This window comes from Laccaria bicolor, genomic scaffold (assembly GCF_000143565.1).
Source record: "Laccaria bicolor S238N-H82 LACBIscaffold_8 genomic scaffold, whole genome shotgun sequence".
Taxonomy (NCBI): Eukaryota; Fungi; Basidiomycota; class Agaricomycetes; order Agaricales; family Hydnangiaceae; genus Laccaria; species Laccaria bicolor.
In genome coordinates this window covers 1,017,278-1,037,223 of record NW_001889879.1, presented here as the reverse complement: position 1 = coordinate 1,037,223, position 19,946 = coordinate 1,017,278, and the positions used below count along the sequence as shown (strand labels likewise).

General features: G+C 45.1%; 4 protein-coding genes across 4 annotated transcripts; 2 read left to right on the top strand and 2 right to left on the bottom strand.

Moving 5' to 3' along the window:
- Nucleotides 1-2,437: 2,437 nt before the first annotated feature.
- On the top strand, nucleotides 2,438-3,392 carry LACBIDRAFT_325761 (uncharacterized protein; the record flags this gene model as incomplete). The annotated part of the gene is made up of 6 exons (XM_001879489.1): nucleotides 2,438-2,570; nucleotides 2,624-2,736; nucleotides 2,995-3,048; nucleotides 3,070-3,128; nucleotides 3,206-3,232; nucleotides 3,293-3,392. 6 exons carry the CDS (start codon nucleotides 2,438-2,440, stop codon nucleotides 3,390-3,392), a joined length of 486 nt encoding a protein of 161 aa, XP_001879524.1.
- An 8,360-nt stretch (nucleotides 3,393-11,752) lies between these two features.
- Nucleotides 11,753-12,040, bottom strand: LACBIDRAFT_318164 (uncharacterized protein; the record flags this gene model as incomplete). The annotated part of the gene is made up of 1 exon (XM_001879231.1): nucleotides 11,753-12,040. The coding sequence occupies one exon, from the start codon at nucleotides 12,038-12,040 to the stop codon at nucleotides 11,753-11,755; it is 288 nt and encodes a 95-aa protein (XP_001879266.1).
- Nucleotides 12,041-12,263: 223 nt separating this feature from the next.
- Nucleotides 12,264-14,174, bottom strand: LACBIDRAFT_318163 (uncharacterized protein; the record flags this gene model as incomplete). Its single annotated transcript, XM_001879230.1, has 4 exons — nucleotides 12,264-12,678; nucleotides 12,731-12,842; nucleotides 12,937-13,461; nucleotides 13,520-14,174. 4 exons carry the CDS (start codon nucleotides 14,172-14,174, stop codon nucleotides 12,264-12,266), a joined length of 1,707 nt encoding a protein of 568 aa, XP_001879265.1.
- A 3,231-nt stretch (nucleotides 14,175-17,405) lies between these two features.
- LACBIDRAFT_318162 (uncharacterized protein) lies at nucleotides 17,406-17,955 on the top strand (the record flags this gene model as incomplete). The annotated part of the gene is made up of 4 exons (XM_001879488.1): nucleotides 17,406-17,477; nucleotides 17,530-17,552; nucleotides 17,604-17,674; nucleotides 17,732-17,955. The coding sequence occupies 4 exons, from the start codon at nucleotides 17,406-17,408 to the stop codon at nucleotides 17,953-17,955; spliced, it is 390 nt and encodes a 129-aa protein (XP_001879523.1).
- Nucleotides 17,956-19,946: the final 1,991 nt, after the last annotated feature.

Genomic DNA, 19,946 nt, shown 5'->3' with positions numbered 1-19,946 from the left:
TGATTAAATTTCAGGTGGATTTTAGTTGCTCTACAGATTTTCATCAGTGGCCTACTGAACTGTAATTTATGGTGCATGGTATAGTGTTGAAAAATCAAAAATTATGGCCAGCTTTGTACTGCTGACTGCAGTTACAGTACCAAATGTAGGACTATATAAGTGTGGATCTAAATGTAACTTTGATGATTTGGATTAGAATAAAAATTTGAATGAGGGCAGGTTAACTTTGATGATTAAGATAAAATGAACTGGGATTGAACATATGTACTGGGAGGTCCAGGGGGCTTGCCCTGACAAGCTGGCCAAGTGCAGCCAGGGCTGCTGCAGGTTAAAGTGTATTTTTGAAATTTTCAAATAAAGTGTAAGTACCAAAACAGGGATTAGTATAACTTTGAGAAACATGTACACCACAGCTATCAGATTTTTATGAGATAGTCCAAGGGACTTCCCTTTGGCAAGCTGGCCAACTGCAGTGAGTGCCAAACCATAGGTGCAGGTCAGAGCATAATTTTAAAATTTCAAATTTAATAAGATGAAAGTACCAGAAGCTGGGGTTTTAGTGGGTATGAGAGTAGGGTGGCCTCCAGGCTGCAACTGCTAGCTTTACACAATGTGGCTGCTCTGAGTCCCACACTGCTCCAGTGTGAGCCTGCCTAGCCACAATTCCTTGGGGTGAGTTGACATTCTTCCAACAGGGTGCAATCCCCTGTCCTTGATGCTTGTGTACAAGGATAACACTGTTAACTGTTGTATGCTACATAGCTTCACAAAAAAAAAAAAAAAGAGAGATTGAAAATGTGCACCAGAACTGGAATAAACATATGTACTGGGGGGGACAGCTTGCCTCAGGCATGGCCAAGCAAAGTGATTGCTGTGTCCAGGTCTAAGCCTAACATTGATGATTCAGATGAAAGATATACACTAGATCTGGAGTGAGGAATATGTATCAGAATGGAGATTGAATATGTGTACCAGAAGTGGGATTAAACATGTGCACTGGAACTGGGATAAAAGATGTGTACCAAAACTGGAATTATACATGTGTACTGGGGGTCCACACCATAGGTGCAGAAACTGTAACTTTGAGCAACATGTACACCACAACTGTTATATTAGTGGAATGCAGAGTTGACGTGGTGGCCACAACACTATGCTTTTTTTCACCACGCAACAACTTTCCTTAGTGAATCAACTCCAACAGGTAAATGCCCTCACTACAACAGACCATTGACACACCTGCTACAGCTTTGACTGAGTTTCAAATCCCTGATGGCCACATGGCATGCTCTGTACATACCAGATCTTTTACATTGAGGAACACTGTAAAATTCCCAAAATGTGTGAAAATTTCAATCTCTTTCTTACTGAATGGTATTTTTGTTATGTAGAAATTAGGTATGGCATCACATATAGAGGTAATTTAACAGGAAAGTATGTCTCAATTTGAAGTCTGCCCCAAGTCTGCCTGATTGGTTAGGCCCTCGAGACAGAAAGCGATACAAAGTCCAACTTTCACAGATTTTCTGTATTGTGGGATTTAGCAGACAAGTTGTCGTGACCCATTTTAGTGGCTGTGACATCAACTCTGCATTCCACTATTGTATCAGATAGTCCAAGGGTTTGCCTCTGGCAAGCTGGCCAAGTGCAACGAGTGCCACTGTAGGTTAAAGTGTATCTTTGAAAATTCAAATGAAGTGAAATAAAGTGTAAGTAACAAAACAGGGATTAGAGATGGGTACCAGAACTGGAAACAAACATGTGTGCTGGGGGAACAGCTTACCTCTGGCAAGGCATGACTGAGCGAAGTGAGTGCTGTAGTATAAGTCCAGGTTTAAGTCTAACTATGTGTACCGAAAGTGGGATTAAATATGTGTACCAGAAGTGGGATTAAACATGAACTGGGATAAAAAATGTGTACCAAAACTGAGATTAAACATGTGTACCAGGGGGTCCAGGGGGCGTGCCCCTGGCAAGCTGTGACCAGCACCGGAGGCACGGCCGAGTGTTAGCAAGTGCCGCGCTGTAGGTGCGGGTCTAAAGCTTGTCTATATAGAATGGCACAATGTTTTTAGCCTTTTGATGGCTGAGTTAGGCTGACTCAGCTGAGTCAGCGATGACAAATCTTATATAATCACTCTGAACCTCACATCTTTATATTGAGCTTGACCTCATCTACCCTCCTCAACTCCAGGTAAATATTTCTCTGTATTTTATACATATTTTAAAATGCTCTCTTGCTTGAGAGGCCAGTTTGTAGGCACATACATAGAGGTGTAAATTCTATTTCTGTACAAACTTTCTTACATTGCCTGCTCTTTGTGGTTGAATCTATCAGCTCTGCTCTACAGTCAGAAAATATTTATCATTGGGTGGGTCACCTATCACAATTTTATAGTTGGTTGATCTAATCACTTAGTTCTGTAATCTATCCATCATCATGTTTGGGTTTCTGTTTTCTTCCCCTCTTGCATGTGCAATATTTAATTTCAATTCACTCCAGGGAGAGATTGGGAATGTTACTCTAAACATCCCTGCCTATAATCTTTGGAGGCTTATTATCACATCTGAGAGTATGTTGGATGGGTTTGTTGTTTTATGTCAGAATTTTATCCCTTCACCCCAGCTCTTCATTGGGGAAGTGTTGGATATGTGCACCTCTCAAAGCTATATATTGAAGTATTCTATCTAATTCAATATGTGATTGGAAATTCAAAGATTAGTATTTTTTTTAACTCAGTAAGTTGCTCATAGTTTTATTATTGAAGATTCTCAACAGGCCTGGAGTTATATAGATTTAATAAAATGTATAAATCAGAGAGTTAAAAATCTTCCAGATAAAATGGGGACTTAGAGAGCTGATTTGGGAGAGGACATAGGAAGTTCCACAAATATAAGTAAAGATTTAGTCAATTTATTCCATGGAGATGAGAAACCCAGGAAGAAATAATCTAATTTCTCAAAATTACTAGAAGTCTATAGTTTCTGGCCCAATAGGATTTTGGGAAAGCTGAGGAGGTAAAGGAAGGTCATGTTAGAAATATATTTATTGTATGTGTTGGTGTCTTATAGCATGACAGGAGAGGGTTCGCAGTACAAAAATATGAGAAACATTGGGGCATGGTAGAGCAGTAAGAGATGTTAAATTGGAAGTAGTACCATTTATAAAGATATGTAATAAATATTCAACACTCTGTTTAATGGGTAGTCAGAACCAATTTGAATTTGCAGGATGGTATGTCAAAAAACTGGAGTTAGAGTGCCTGCCCCCAGCATGCTATGACCCATGTTGTAGGAGCAGCCAAGTTATTGGCTATGTGGAAGCAGGGTTTGGGGCCCAACACACTGCACTGTGGACTTGGCACATACAGATATCAGAAAAATTGCCACTGTGATGCAAATTTTATCATATATGTAGATGTACCAGTAATTTACACCAACATATAAAGATCAGAATAAAAAATGTACATGGGGATTGGGATGAAACATGTGTACTGGAACTGGGATTGAAGATGTGTACAAGGGGGTCCAGGGGGCTTGCCCCTGGCGAGCCGTGACCTGCGGTGAAGGAACAGCCGAGCGCCGTGCTGTAGGCACAGGTCTTAGGTCCATTTTCATCTCATTTCCATCTTCATTTGATGGCTGACAAATTGGGTCACACACCAAATTGGGCAACAACAATAACTCTCCTTGCACAACCCACAGTCCATTGTTATAAGTAGTTTCTATGTACAACACAGTAAATATCCTACTGTCAGCTATAGTGTATTTCTTTTCATTTTCTATTTCACAAAAATCATGCATATTTATTTTATTCATGTAAATTACATACAACCAATCTTCATTTAAATTACCTACTTGTTGGTTTGGCACCCATAGGCTGCTGTGGAACCTATAGAAAACCTATGGCATAGCTTGATGGGTAAGGAACAGGAAACTTTGTTATTTTTCCTTGAAACATTTCTGTAAGAAATAATTTTGGACAGCAACAGAAACCTGACTACATTCCAACTACATTTAATAAACATGTATTATGGGGAGCAAATAGATACATGGACACTTCAACTGCTTTGGAGCCAATCCAGCATTGGGGGAGGGAGCAAGGAACAGGCAATAACAATTGAGCAAGTGCTGAGAAATTCATACCGCGTGGGAAGACCCCAGCATACTCCGGACATGCCATCAAATGAGGATGAAAATGAGATGAAAATGGATTCTTGTTACTGGACAGACCCTTACAGTGTCTTTCACAGCTGTTTGCAGTTGTGAATCATTAAATTTCGTGTTTGCTTCTGTTGTACCTGTTACCTTCAGGGTTTTTTTTGTCACACATAAGGTTAGTGATTTCGCGAGAAAGGCATTTCTCCTCATCCCAGATGATTATATTTGCATGCATTTCATCAGAGACTTGAGATACCATGGGCGAAGGCTAGAGTGAGGTCAGAGGCCGGTTCACTCAAGATCCCTCAGATCAGCGTGACAAAAAAACCCTGAGGGCAACAGAAGCAAACACGAAATTTAACATTCACAAATGGCTGTGAAGCAGTGTTGACTTGACCCCTTTGACCTGGTCAATAAACAGGGTCAAGTCAATGGGTCAGTCAATAAAGGTCAAAGGGGTCAAAGTCACATGATTAAGTTCATCAACGCCTGGACCTTGTTCTGATTTGGCAGTGCATCAACATGCAAACAGATGATGAGGTGCCCGCCGGCCGTAACACTCTGTCAAAGCTTGCCATCCGTGTTCTCAGTGTCGTCACTAACTTGAGGTTTTGAGTGATCATTAAGTATCTTTCGGAATATCCACACCAAAACACATGAAAGGCTTGGGGCTGAGACAGTACACAAGTGTCAAGACCGGCATACTAAAAATGGACATACGGTGTTGCCACATCGAAGAAGGTCGTGTTCCCATACAAAGCGGCAATTCTCGACAGTGGATCAACCCAACTGTTTAACAAAACCTGTCAGCATCAACTTTGTTCAATCTTTGATCAACAAGGCAAATGATGACAACAATGATGACTTGCCAACTGGCGAGGATTGCCAGGAGCTTGCTTTGTGCAAGCTACGATGCAGAACTGTACTATCTGGATGAAGCTACAATGCAGAACTGTGTCTGGATGCTGAGATTGCAAGCCATGACGCAGAACTGGAAGGGCAAGAGGCGGATGGAGTGGTTGAGAGTAATCAACATGTAAACATAGTAGATTCATATAAATTATTACAATGTGGTGCAACAACCACGACAACCACAATACATCGATAATTTTGAAGGAGAATGTTCACGTCAGCATCAAATAGCCGTGATTATCGTTATCCCACGAAATCTATTGACCTGGTCAGTCAATAAACATTGACTGACCCCCCTTTATTGACTGACCCTTTGACTGACTGGGTCTGACCCTGGTCAATGCCAACACTGCTGTGAAGGACACTGTATCATTGACTAGTCATTACTAGTCATCAAAGTCATGACCATGACTATGTGTTTCTCCTTCCAACACAGGATTAGGTTGTGAGTAATCAGATGAGGTGTACGATCATATCCTCATGTGCAGTCTCGATGGGCACCGAATCCGAGATGGGTGTGGCTGCCTGAGAGCTTGAGGATGGGCCGAAAGGAATGAAGAGTGCGTAAGCCCTAAGACGAGAAGACTGGAACCAAGATTAGGTTGGGAGTAATCAGATGAGGCATAACCTCATGTGCAGACTCGATGGGCACTGAATCCGAGATGGCTGTGGCTGCCTACCATAGTCCAGTAGGTCATTTGAATGTCACAGAGTGCAAAGTCGTACTCACCATGATAGTTTTACAGGTTATGAATGGGCCTTGAGCTTGAGGTTTGAAACCTTGAGCAGCTGGTATGACATGGCTTTTGTGTTACAAACACTTCACTCATGTGACACAGGCTGAAAGACCTCAGAGTCGTGTCATTGTCACAGTTGGACCTTGGTCCCCATCTTCCTTTCCCTCATTTATCGGCTCTGGTGCCATGTCTGGGACACCTTATGTCCATATATAGATATAATTTATGTCTACATTGAGACATGTCCAAAAAAAGACATAAGGTCATCCAAAAATAGACACAAGCAATCAATCTCACACCTGTGCCCAAATAGGCAGCTACTCAAGCAGTTGACCTCCTACTGGCTTTTCTCCCTGTGCTATGCGCTGCAGGCCAGAAAAATATTTGAATAGCTCACTTACCTTGTGGGAATTATAGGATACACTAATATGAACCTAGAATGCATTTTTAAACCATTGAAAAGAGAATTTGTGCTGTTCTGAGCATAAAGTCAGTTCCACTTGTTGCAATTGCTCATCAAAGTATGTGTCCATGCTAGTAGAATATCTCAGAGTATGTGAAAGCACTTTACATGCACTTCTTCCTCCTAATGGCAGGTTGATGCACTAAAGGCAACAAAAAGACAGAATCAATGGGTAAAAAAAAAGTTGTACTGCTTTAAAAATGCTGATACAGGAGTGCTGGTATGTTGTTAATATTTCCTCACATAGTCTTGACCTTCATATAAAAAGAATTTGTAACAATCTCAAGATCTGGACTGTGTTACAATAAATCTGTCATAATTGAACAACCCTTGCTGTTGATCTATAATTCTACATATATAATCAGTGTAAAGTACCCTGCTTCTTACATGCACATTTTTGAAAAGAATTGAAACATTCTCAGCTGTTCCAGACATGACACTAGAGCCATCATTATTCCTCTTCATTGTAATTTTCAGTACTCTGTCCTTGTTAGCTCAACATGAGGAACTTGAACATAAATCTGCTTTGCAATTAATCTGAGCTCTTGGCCTAATCTCCTGTCTTGTGAGTTCATGTGTAAAAATGCATGCTGATAGACTTACTCATGATATCTAACCTGTTTCCTCATAGTTGTGGCCCCCAATGGGTGCCTGCCCCATTTTTAAATGGTAGATAGGGAGAGGATATATTTCACAAATTTTCATAGCAATCTGTCAAGTTTCTAACAAGATACATATTTGTGATTCAATTATCTCTGTGAAAAAAAAAAAGATGTCAATCGCTGGAATTGAACTTAGGTTTGCCATAAAAGGAGATCAAAAAAGCGCAATAATCCACTACACTATACAGCCCTCTATAATCTTTACAAGTAGTTACCATATATGTAATTTTTGAAAAACGGTGTCCTTGTCCCAGACATGACACCAGAGCCTCATTTATCTATGAGTTCATTGGCAGTTTCTTTCAACTGCGTATCAATCTTGAGATCCACCCAGTTCGCAATCAATAGGGAACCAAATTATACAGTCAAGCTTGTTTCCCAACAACTTGGTGCAACCTAAGATTGCCACTCGCCCCACTTGACTCCATGAGTATATTTTGGCTCCATATCCAGGGCAACGCCACCATCTACTGTAGTTGGCAACATCTTTTTCATCAGGTAAATCAAACATATTCTGGGGTCGATCTCATTCAAGTTGATTTATCGAAATCTAGTGGGTGTGGTACGGAAAGCTACGGAAAGTCACCCAATGCAACAATCCGCATGTTGGGTGTGGCGCAATCTACCCTAATCTACCCTGACGTGAGGGAGAGCAGGGACGACGAAGCAGGGAGCCATTGATTGAGACCATGTCACGGTCAGGAATACTATGCCCTATCAGTACTTCGGCAAACCCTCTCAGTCGGCACTTTCCTGATCTCGAACTTTCCACAAAATTTCTTGCCACAAAAGTTGAGACAGGGCCTCCTGGGTATAATCCAACCTATCTCCGCTTTTTTTCGTCTAAAAAAACGAAGAATTGGCGAAGTTCTGTTTTTTGGCCAGTCACGATCTGTCACGTTCATCCGCCAAAAAATGTGACATTTGTGACCGCCGACTGAGAGGGTCTGCCGAAGTACTGATATAGCATAGTATGTGATTGGTTGACGGACGAAGATTGAAAGGGCCGGCGTGACCAATCTTGGATCCAAGATGTGCAATCTTCGACGATCGCACGTCAACGCGTCACGATTGAAAGGGTCCGGCCCTGCCGTCTCAATCTTCGATGCGGTGACACGACGCCCACCTTGCATCCAAACCCATATAAGGCGCTGCATAATTTTTTGTGTATATAACGCGCACCTCTCTTTCTTTCAGACCACACACCCCAAGTATACATGTCTATTGATGATGCCCATCACAAACTTCCAGAGGAATTTTCATTCACATAACGACAACTCCTATGTGAATAATAGCACAAGTAGGTTACCACTCTGAAGAACACGACTTCTGGTACAGCTTATCAACCATCAAACCCGTTAGATTTTACACAAGTCGACAACTGCACTGTCCAAAAAGATCGTGGGTACAGATTTCGCGCCTGAAGAGACTTGCCTGATCACCTATCATTCAGCGAGAGGGTTCGAGATCCTGTCCAGAAAAGCCGTTGTCACTGCCTCGTATAATTCCTCGGAACGTGAATCAGCGGCTGCATGTTTACCTGGAACTTGCCAAGGTGTTTTAGATCGCGTTTACACTTGGGCAGATTCATGCAGTGACAGCACGGTATGCTTGCTCTATGGACCCCTTGGTTCGGGAAAGACTACACTCGCAACTACCGTAGCGGCGAAGTATGACAAGGAAAACCGTTTGGCAGGGACCTTCTTTTTTTCTGGAGATCCAAGTCATAATCCAGAGTGTCGATCCCTCGACAGAATCGTCCCCACCATTGCATACCAAAATTCTACATCCCATCCCATCATTAAAAAAAAGGTCATTCAAGTCCTTAATGCCGACCCTACTGTCCTCTCCAAATCACTGGAAACTCAATTTCACAGCCTCCTTGTTGGTCCTTCTAGGCGCCGTCAATTTGGTAGGGCTGTTACTCGCAATTTTTTTAAAGTCTGGGCAGCCCTCTTTTCTGCACAGGCGTTTTTCGAAGTCTTGATCACGCTCATTGTCTGTATTATATTCCCTCCATCCACTGATCGTCGCGAAGCGATCTCCTTCATTTTCATGGTCCTCACGGCAGCGTCCACTGTAGCCGCACTCCCGACTATTCAAATGGCCATTCAAACCCATCTCGAAGCCTTTCTTTATCCCCCTCCTATGATTGTGGTCATTGACGCAATCAACGAATGTCGTGGTCCATTGCAAATGTTTATCAAAATTGTCGCCGACAAGTATTGCGAGTCACCTCCACCAATCCGATTCTTCGTGACGAGCCGACCAGAAGAAGAAGTTTTGGGAGAATTTAACTGTTATCCGAAGAGAGTTTATCCATTAAACCTAAAAGACTTTCCGGCTCACAAAGATATCGAAATTTTCTTTGAAGAAGAGTTCAAAGTTTTGAGGACTAAGCATTTAATCTATTGTGGATCGCGGAAGTTAGAGGATTGGCCATCCCCACGGGATTTTGATCTATTGGTAAAAAGGTCGGAGGGCCTATTCGTTTACGCTTGGAGCCTCGTCAAGTTCGTAGGTGATTGCAACCAGGGGGGAGATCTGCAATCGAGGCTGAGGCGCGCACTGGAGCAATATGATGGCCTCGATATTTTTTTCCGACAGGTTTTGCGGATTGCACCAGAATTTTACAATCCCGAATTTCACCGGCTGTTGGGCGCGAGATGCTTCCTCTACGACGAGCTCCCTTTGGGCTCTCTGGTGTTGCTCCTTAGGCTTCATAGCGCAGCCGACGCTCGTCGATTACTTCGAGGTTGCAGATCAATCCTTCAGATACCACAAACCGATCACGAGAATATTACCTTTTGCCATTCGTCGCTGCGCCATTTCCTAAGTGACAGAAACCGCTCCGATAACTTCAACTTTGATCGCAACAACAATTACTGGATCGATCCTACAAAGCAGCATCTCTCCCTCTTCTATGATTGCGTTGAGCTGATCATCGCGGAGAGCCAAAATGGATCGATCGAAATCGAACCTGATCGAGTGAATTATTTCCAGCTCAGCAGAAAATACGCCTGGGAAAATTGGCATCGTCATCTCTTTGATGTCCAACTCACTTGTCGACGCATCATAGAACTTACAAGAGACTACTTTCGGGAACGTTATGAAGGCTTGTTCTTGAACTTCCTGGGCCGCTTGGGCGACGGGACCTTGAATTGGTCTGTAACGTGGGCGTTCCAATGCCAACCCATCACATGGCAGGGACTCGCACATCAACTATCGAGGTTAGAAGATGCAGACACGGTTGGTATCCTGCCATGATTATGGATGTTCATGCTAATTTCTGTCTTATCTGCGAAGGAACTTTCCGACCGAATTCAGCGAATTCGCAAATCATTGGAAACCCTTCGATTCCATGCCATGTTTCCTGGTGCGCATAAGTTCGACATCAAAGACTGCGGCGTCAACAAGATTCGGGCTCTCGACTGTTCCGTCGAGGACGTATACAATATTGGAGTTGTTATCGAGGGTGGAACTGAACCGGATGAGCTGGACCCGCTCCTAGACCGAGGGAAATGGAAAGAGTTCCTATCAAAAGCCAATTCACTTGTTGCAAAGATGAAGGGTGCCAGTGTTGGATCTGAAAGGTCAGAAATGTCATGTTCAGCAGAAATATTGTTTGACGTATGGAAATATCTAGCCAACACACCAAAGGCAACCACCCTCCTGAGCCTGAACATCAGCTGGAAACCCCACTATTCCGGAAACGCCTGATAATCTACACGGGTGTTGATGTTGCACCCAAGACGCTGAAAATACCGATCGATGTATTAATTTCATGCTCCAATGATACGCTGTACAGATTCATTCTCGTTTTCAGATCACATTCACCCTTACCCCTCCCACTGCCGACCCCGACAAGCTTTGGCCTGCTATCGTGTGGAAGGTACCGATAATTGATTCTCATCTCGCCACGTTCCCTTATCTTATTTTTCTCTCAGACTCTTCGCTTTGAACAAACGAGTCGGTTCAGATTTGCTCTTAATGTCAATTTCCAGCTGACTGGCGTAAATGATAGCCACAACGCAGAACGAACTATTCTGGAGTAGCCGGTAAGCGTAGTCCTCTGTCGGTGATGTATTCAAGCTCCTGCTGACTCCATCTGGGTTCCAGGTCGGGTTTTTGTGTTGTTGAGAAGCTCGATGACGGTACGCTGCAGCCAGGCGATCTACACGCAGTTGTGAAGGTGTGTAACTACTAAGGTGGTCTTCCCCCATACTATTAAGTTGCTTGTTAAGCCTGGATATGCGGCGATTTTACAAAATTTGCATGATGGGCACGACATGTCCGAACAACTGCCAATGCCATTTAAGACGAGTACCATTGCCGTCTCCAACATGACGGGTGCACGGCTGCGCTTAGCTTTATGTGCGTCTATGAATCTGGCATTGAATCGATCAGGAACGGTTTATCGATTCATCAAAAGGTTCGATTGCCACCACAGATGAAGTCGACGTCTTCTCTCCTGTGGTGGACCTGGACTCCGTTGCGTCAGTGCGCTTCTTTTGGCGCCCTTGACATGTCTGATGAATATGATCCTCCATTCAGATCCTTTGGTAAACATGTCTTTGCATGTAAACCTCCTGTAATGCTTCAAGCATATGCCGTGTCTGGTTATCAAGGTTACTAACTTTGCCCGTCCATGTCATCGTGTTAACGGATGTGTACTTCGACAGATCACCAATTAATCGACCCCAACCAACTCCATTGTCCGCTATTTCTCAACGCATCCTCTTCTGCACCTCAAGCTATCGACCTCAGCAAATTGAACAATCAGGTAAAGCGCTTATTATGGTACTTGAGTTTGCTAAGGTCTATGTCACTGACGAGAAAATCAGGTCACGAAATTTCAACTGTACTCTGATGATACAGGCAAGGTCATCTTGGAGATGATCAACGACTGAGTCGAAGGTGTGGCCAGGTTTGATATGCATATGATGTCGGGTGATGCTCACGATGTATAGCTTCCAAGAATTGTAGACGATGGCGATGTCCCGGCACTGACTACTTTGTGGGGCCCAGGACATGGTATGCAGTGCATACCGCTCTTGGACCTTCAGCTTTCCACTCATATGTACTGTGATTGTATCGAAGCATTTCATAGAAGTACCTCAGAAACACTCATGTCCATGCGTAAAATTCCTGGCAGAGGCACTTCAGGGTGATGGGGTTTGGGTTGAAGTTATTCGACTACGGATCAACGCGTTACAACGACGACCAAAGCGCGCTTGATCTTAAGCCCCAATCGTAATCGCCAGACCGTCATAATCCACACGAAATGCTCTAAACTCGTCTCTCTCCTCTCCGCAACCGATTCACTTGCCTTTAAAGACACCAATAACAGCGGTCCGATCTCATGAAGAACGAGAACAGACACAAAGTCCAGAAGACTTTGCCCGGGATGTGTTGGTCGAGCTGATGAGGAGCGCAGCTGAGAATCTCAAAAGGGCGGATGGTGAGCGGGCAAAGTATGAGGTGCGTTGGAAGTTGCAAGGGGTATGGCCATGACTGACGATTGTCGCAGGTATTGGTTGAGATGCGAGACGAGGTCACGAAGAATGTGTTTCGCGAGATGGACGGGTTCTTGGTGCTGATGAGCGTGCTGTCGACGATACGGGACCACCCAGATTCAACAACGGCAGCAGAATACGGTAGTTCTTGGTAGCGAGGGAAGGGAGAATCGAAGATATCCTCCCTTCTGCCTGTGTTGTCAAAGGGCCCACAGGGGAACTTGGAGTAGCTAAAAAATGCGTAAGCGAAGATCCACATGATATTGCACTATGATCGCTTACCCTACAAGAGAAGCCCTCTCCAAAGCTGAGAGCTTATACCGTGGAATGTACGGTCGATCCAATCCCGATGCCGCAGCGCCGGCGATGAGACCAGGGCCAACAACCAGGAGCCCTTCAATGAGGAACCCGGAATGCAGCGTTAGTATCCGAAAGAGTTACATCGAAATCCTTTGCGAGAAGGAGGAAGGCATCCTTGGTGAAGTTGCAGAAGTCGTAGAAGCATGTTAGGGCAATGTCGTAGTTGAAAGTAGCCTTGGAACCATCCTGGCCAATGAGCCCAATCGTGCGTTGAGCGTCATTGACCTGGACATCTCGAATGACCTTTCCGCCTGGGCACTCAATCAACTTCTGAACCAGATTATCTCTGTCGGCGACGGCAATACAGAAGGATTTACGCCCGTCCTTGAATGACGCAGGCCAGAAGGAGTAAGGGCCGTTCTTAATGACAGGGAAGCGAGATGGGTCAGCCGCGGCGTAGGTGAGAGTGTACGGAAGGATGGGACCTGAAGACGATGGAAGGTAAACCACGGCGGGCCTGACAACCAGTTCATCTAGAGTGGCCTGAATGGATTGATTAGATTGCCCGGTGAAGGTCACCGTCTGGTTTCCAGCGTTGAACGTAATATTCCAAAGGTACCGGGCACCTGGCTTTTCCAGCTCCTTGACAAGGTTTCGGTTCCTATCCCAAGCAACGATCTTCATGCGATTGTCGTCCTTGGCGCTGCTGAGAGCTGTATGCGGAATTCACAAGTCAGAATAAAATGTGACAATGAGAGGAAGATCGCGCACCGGTGTATGTGTAGCTGCCAAAGAGTAAGACTGGGTAGTGTGAAAGGTTAGAATCAGGCTTGCTGGGATTAACAAGGTTGGCGAATTTCCAGCCTCCGGGGGGAGTGGGGAGTCGAGATGCGTCAAGAGTGGTAATGCGAGGACGAGCATACTGGAGGCCGCCCAAGTTCGACTGGCCTTTCGTAGATAGCTGGTCCTTGTCGAATAAGATAGTGAAATATTGATCATCGTATTTTGCACTGGTGGCCGGGTAGTTGATAACCTGGGTGTCAGTGCCCGTCGAAGTTCTAGACACCAGGACAGTGTCTGATGCGACGGCGCGCAAGCGGAAGTAGCCTGCGTACTTGCCACTGCCTGCCTCAAACTTGAACCAATTGTCTGGGTATTTACCGTCGCCGTCAATGTGTCCAACGCGAGGATCAGGCGACATTCTGGAAAAGAGGACCTTCCCAGTGTTCTTGCTTTTAATGGCGTAACATCCTGCGTTTTGGCCCGAGCCTGGAATGGCGACAAACCACTGGTCGGGATAAACTTCACTTTTGGGATGGTGGAACACTTCCGGAGATGGGGAAACTCGAGAAAAAAGGACGCGGTCGCTCGCAAGGCCGCACAGACGAAAGGCAATTCCAAGAGGGGGATTGTACTCGTTTGACATGATGAAGCTAGTTAAAAGGATTGTAGTTAGAGACGGAACCTTGAAAATGGAGGAAGACTTACACACGAAGAACTAAGTGGTAAGAGCGATGCTGCTATCTGAGGCCTATCCTTGCTGGGCTTTTATACGCTACCAAGAGGGCACAAAGATAGTGGACGAGACGTCGGAGGCAAGCCGTGACCGATGAGGTCTATTGATAGTCCGTTTAAATTGCTCATCTGTTCGGAGGAAGCCTTCAACCTTCATTCTTTGCAGTCAGTTCAAGAACTTGAACTTAGAGTAAGAACTGACAAGTATGTTCCATGACCAGCGACCAAGTTCCTTTTTACGGGGCTAGACCACTTGATGCCCCGGGGAATCTGCACTTGATCTCTGCAAAACCAAGTTAGGTAGGTGCGAACTGAGTAGGTATTCCCATCGTCACCGCAAGGTGTCCTTGTGGTTGACCTGTAAGTAGTCTTCCAATCCATCTTCTTCGCGAAAAGTCAAGTTCCGTCAAGAAAACGTGGACCGGAGTCAATGGAAGTAAGAAGCACAACGTCGCCCCTAACTGTAGCTCTCATGTGAATTTTGTTCTGACAGCTACAGGCCTATGGGTGCCCGCGTGTTGAACGTGAATCGCTTTGGCGAAGTAGTTCTGTGATACTATAGCCGTTAACTGTCCAATGTTCAGCGCAGCGCGATTTTCCAATCGAATCGAATTCACCTTGAAGCCACTTTGATTCGATGGCAATACTTGCTCAGTCTCAGCCTTCAACGTGACATGATAGGCTCGAGAACCTGGGCCTGAGAAGAATCATAATGTGTATTAGTGGTACAGCTCTGAATTACGTAGGAAACATGGCTGACCTGACCTAGATCTTTGCCTGGATCCTCGGTGCACCGTATCCCGCGTGACAGCACGAGGTAAAAAGCTGGAATTTGGATAGATTCAGTGTAGCTTCACCGGGTTGAAAAACACTGCAGCCCAGCGACCTGTAATCTGGATGCCCAATGCTAGCCTGAGGCATTGCCAGCCAATGCTTAACGTATTGGTTTGTTGAAGTTAGAATCAACAAAGGGCCCAAATCGGGATCTTTGCTTTTCAACTCGTACCACCATGACCACTTCCAGCGCTTTGCGCTGTACGTATACGGTCTAAGCAGCAAGTATTGAAAATTGGGACGTGCGATCTGAAGAATATCTGCCTTCAGTCCTCTACAGAGGACGGGGTGCGCGTCGTGCGTGGCAACCCAACTTAACAACCAGCAACTAGTAAAAATTTGGGCGTGCGATCTCAAAAATATCTGTCTTTAGTCGTCTAACGTCTCTACGGAGGACGGGGTGCGCGTCGTGCGTGGTAACCCCAGAATGTCGGACCGCCCGCTGACCTGGCCACGAGCCTCAGTGCTACAAGCCTGGACGCTCCCTCGGAAAACGCCGCTGATGCCCTCACGTGCGGCCATAGCTGAACGTGACGTAGTGATGGGTCCGTCGCGTTACAGTGTCTTGCATAATGCTTTGCAGCATGAATTTTTTCAAATCATATTTGATTATATTTGTAGTGAACCTGATATGTCACAACTAAGGCCCAACGAAATGATCCCTGTCCGGAATAAGCCTGAATGTGACATCTCAGGACCAGTTTAAACACAGCCAAATACAATTTCAAAAAATTCACGCTGCAAAGCATTATGCAAGGCACTGTAATGTATCATGTCGCGTCTCGTTTCCGAGCCTCTTGTAATTATCACACTGCTCGCAAACATTCAGTTCCACATATATGAAGAGTCATTGAATGCATTAGACACATATAATACATCATGCATCATGCTTAAGTTGGGTGCTGGACTTGTTACTTGCTAGTTTTGTGGTTATTGGTTGTTGATTGGTTGATGCTTAGCTTGACTTTGTAAGTTCTTCTTTATACCTTTCACTATCCACTTGTATTAGAACAATGTAAAGTTATTCCTCGTGAAATCCGTTACCGTCGCCACAAAATGCGTATCATAAAGCGTATACAGCGCTAAGTTCTAACACTCTATTTGGTAACTGTTTGGTGGTGTTGATTCCGTCACTGTCATTTATAGAAAAAATTGAGGTATCTTTCACAACAGTCGTTTGAAATTTGAAAGTATCCCTGTTTTCGAAATTCATGGCTTTTTTTTTTGATATGTAGGTTGTCCCGACAAAAAATCTATGTAAGTTGCTGTGTAGACTTGTGTAGAGCGGAGTCTCTGATGAGCTGACGGGCTTTGCCGAATGACGCAGTGATCGTTCTCAGGCTACCAGCCTCAAGGCTAGTAGCCGACTCTTCGGGGGGTCAGACGGTCCCAGTAACCCAACCTGAACAGGCCCCGAAAATTAAGGTTTTCGGTGGATGTCCTCGGTAAGATGGTCCGGACAGAATTCTCACGACCTCATGGATGCTCGGTCGGTCGCCCGTAGTGCTTGGAAGTTAGGTTAATTAACTGGAAAATAACCGAGACCAGACCGGACCTAACTGCAAAAAAACCGGACCGCGGTTAGTGGTTAGTCAATTCTGGAAATGAAATAACCGGTTATTTTGCGGTTAACTAACCGTTAAAAAACCGGTTATGACCGGTTACAACCGACCCTATTATACCCCTTCAAAACGCATCTAAAAGCATGAGAAACGCTAAAAATCTGACAGAGTTATGGTCAAATCTCTAAATTATTGGCTAAAATAGTAGGCTTTCAAGAATATTATTATAAAATTGTCAATTCTTCACCGAATTTAGCGTTCTTGGGCTTGTTTTAAAGCTACGACGCATGGCAATAATGTTTACTGCAAGGAATATGAGAAATATACGCCGTTTTAATCGATTTTCTATTTTTTCGGTCCTAACCGGTTAGTAACTGCAACTAACCGGTTTTCATCGGTTATCTTCGGTCCAGTTAGGTTATTTTGGGTCTGGGAACGAACCCTAACCGGTCTCGGTCTCGGTTAGAGCCCCTGGGCACCCAATAACCTAGCCTAACCGGACTTTCAAACACTAGTCGCCCGGCTCAGTGGGCACTTGACCTGCATTATCTCTCAATCTATACTTCATCTGGAACGTAAGGTTGGCGGGATGTCCACGGTTCATTTGCATTTTGATCTTCTCACTGTTTAGCATCACACATCCACACATCCACATGAGCATGTGAATGCTTGCATACCTGATACCAAGCACACTGCCAACCGTGACACGCCGCATTCTGAGAAGATCATCCCACAACCAACACCACATGCGAAAGCGACTAGGCCGTATTGCAGCCTCCGAGGATGTGACGAGAATTGGGGCATTGGTTGTAGCCTTCGTGAGTTGAACCACCACTTCTAATACATCACTTTACTCATTGCTTGTCATAGACATTCCGTATCGTTGAAGTTCGGTGATTTGTCCACGGCCGTCACTCACTTCATGTTCTTACTAGATGCTGCAGATGCCGGGGATGCATGACAGAGGTAGCACAAGAAGTTAGACATGTATGTCTAACAGCCTTCAATGGAATAGGTATGTTCTTCTTGAGATCCTCACCAACAATTGATCTGATATATTTGGTTCTTAAAGGGTGGGGTCGGGGCCACAGGGTTCCACCATGTATCCATGCCTTCGCGCTTGAAAGTCAAGAGATTCTACCGGACAACACACACCCACACTTCGGAGGTTGCTTGCACCTTGTCGTCCGTGAGGTGGCCACTCAAGCAGCCAACCTTATGGAAGGCGTCCTCAATAAAGGATCATATCCATACTGCTCTGCAGAATGTACCATTTGGTGCTTGCGCCGTCAGTAGCACTACCCAGTAATGACATGTATTCAGAATGGTCGGACATTGTGTTACCTATCTTCCCGTTGAGTGTAAGTATGTTTCCAAATTCTTTTCTTAGAACAAATAGAGACCGTCGAGACCAGAGATGGAATTCTTGAGGTGAGTTTCGAGATTCACAGAAGAACAATTGTGAATGCTCACTGTTCGTCTAGTGCGCCGCTTCACCCTGCATGAAAGCTGTATAAATTCTGCCGGCATTTCCAACTCCAACCCCAACTCCATCTCTATCTGCCCCACTAAAGCTTTTGCATTGCGTCTGTCTCAGTCGACCGCTATGGATGTCGACCTTTGTACATCAAATTCAGGTGATGGCTGCAGAGGCTCCTTCCCCTTCAAGACTTCACCTGGACTTTGCGCGAAGTGCCAAAAACTCGCTACGCTAAAGCCTGACTCTGAGGAGTATGTCACTTGGAGCGTAGGTCTTATTTCGTATAATCACTGGCACTGTTCTGAACACGATCACAGAAAACGAGACAGTGCGATAGCTGTGGACTTGCGTGGAAGAATCTCGTGAGTCCCACTTGTGGACGGTGCGCTGGCCTACTGGCCAAAACAATAACTGGTAGTGGTCCAAACCCCCGTAAGCATTTCCAGATTGGCCGGCCACGTTCGCTGAGTGATGTTGATGATGTTAATCCTTTACAGAAGCAGCCGACCTTATCCAGACTGCTGTTACCACCTCACGACTCGCTCGAGCGCAAGCCTTTGATGCACGTTTGAATAAACAGCCCGCACCGAACCCTCCAGCCATTCATACAACCGCTGGACTGTCGACTGCCCGAGTCAACAACACTCCAACTGGCGAAAACAAGGTTTTCATCACAGTCGAATGCCGCATCAAGAGCAACCAGAAACGAGAGCAAAACTCAACCGACACTGACTGCGGTCGCTGGGGCAAGCCATGGTCAAAGGAAGACTACCTCACAGGTAATTCGTCTAGCCAAGTTTACGGAGCGATTGCTTATTCTATCGTTTATAGAGGTTCTTGATGACTCACTTGTGACGTTAAACTCGCATTGGTCCAGGCGCTATGGGATGGAACTTACACGGTAAGTGGACCTTCCTTGTCACCGTAAATTAATTTCTCACTTCATTAGGGACAAGGTTGAATTCCGTTGGGCGGGCAATAAACATTTCTTGCCTGGTACTGTCAATGACCAGGTGGGAAATGTGTATAATGCCTATATGACTGGCGACATGGGCCTCTATTATGCGTCTAATGAGGCCAGGTCGAAGAAATCTACTGCGCCGAAAAACCAATATTTTATGGCGCTCGAGCTTTACATCGATAAACCACGGGTACATCTTTTTTGTCCTACTAAGTAAATCTGCTAACTCTAGTTTTAAGTTTATCCAGCGGCGCAATGATGGCGGCGGTTCACCTGACATATCAAAGTCTATTTCTGTGCGAAAGCGCAGTGCCACAGCTACATCGCTTACTGGTGAAGACATCCCCCAGCAAAAGTGCCATGCAGGTGGTCAGTATACCTTGATTTGGCAGTAGAATCTTGTCCTAATACATCAACCCTAGGCTCTCTACTCTCATGCTGGGTCCCCACACCTCGGTCTACCTCCGCAAATGTGTCTGCGCCTGTACAGCTCATCAAAGCGTACGCCACTTGTGATTCGAAAACTGGGCAAGTCGAAATTGTTTGGCTTGAGAATGCAGAACCTGTAGATGGATTTCTAGGGAAGGAGGTCCTGGCTTCTGGAAGTACCAAGAACGTTTACCAAGTGAGCGACGTGAGCTTAATTGTCTGTGTGACTACGACTGAGTCTCGTCTTCTAGCTTTCGATGGGCACAGAGCTTTTCGTCGCTAAGAGGTTCTTCGAAATTGGTTCCGATAGTGAGATTACGCCCGCTGAGAACGAGGAACATTTGAGAAGTGAGCTTGTACGCTTGAAGACTGCGTTCTGGATGCTCAACAAATTCAAGGAACACGCAAAGGCGAATA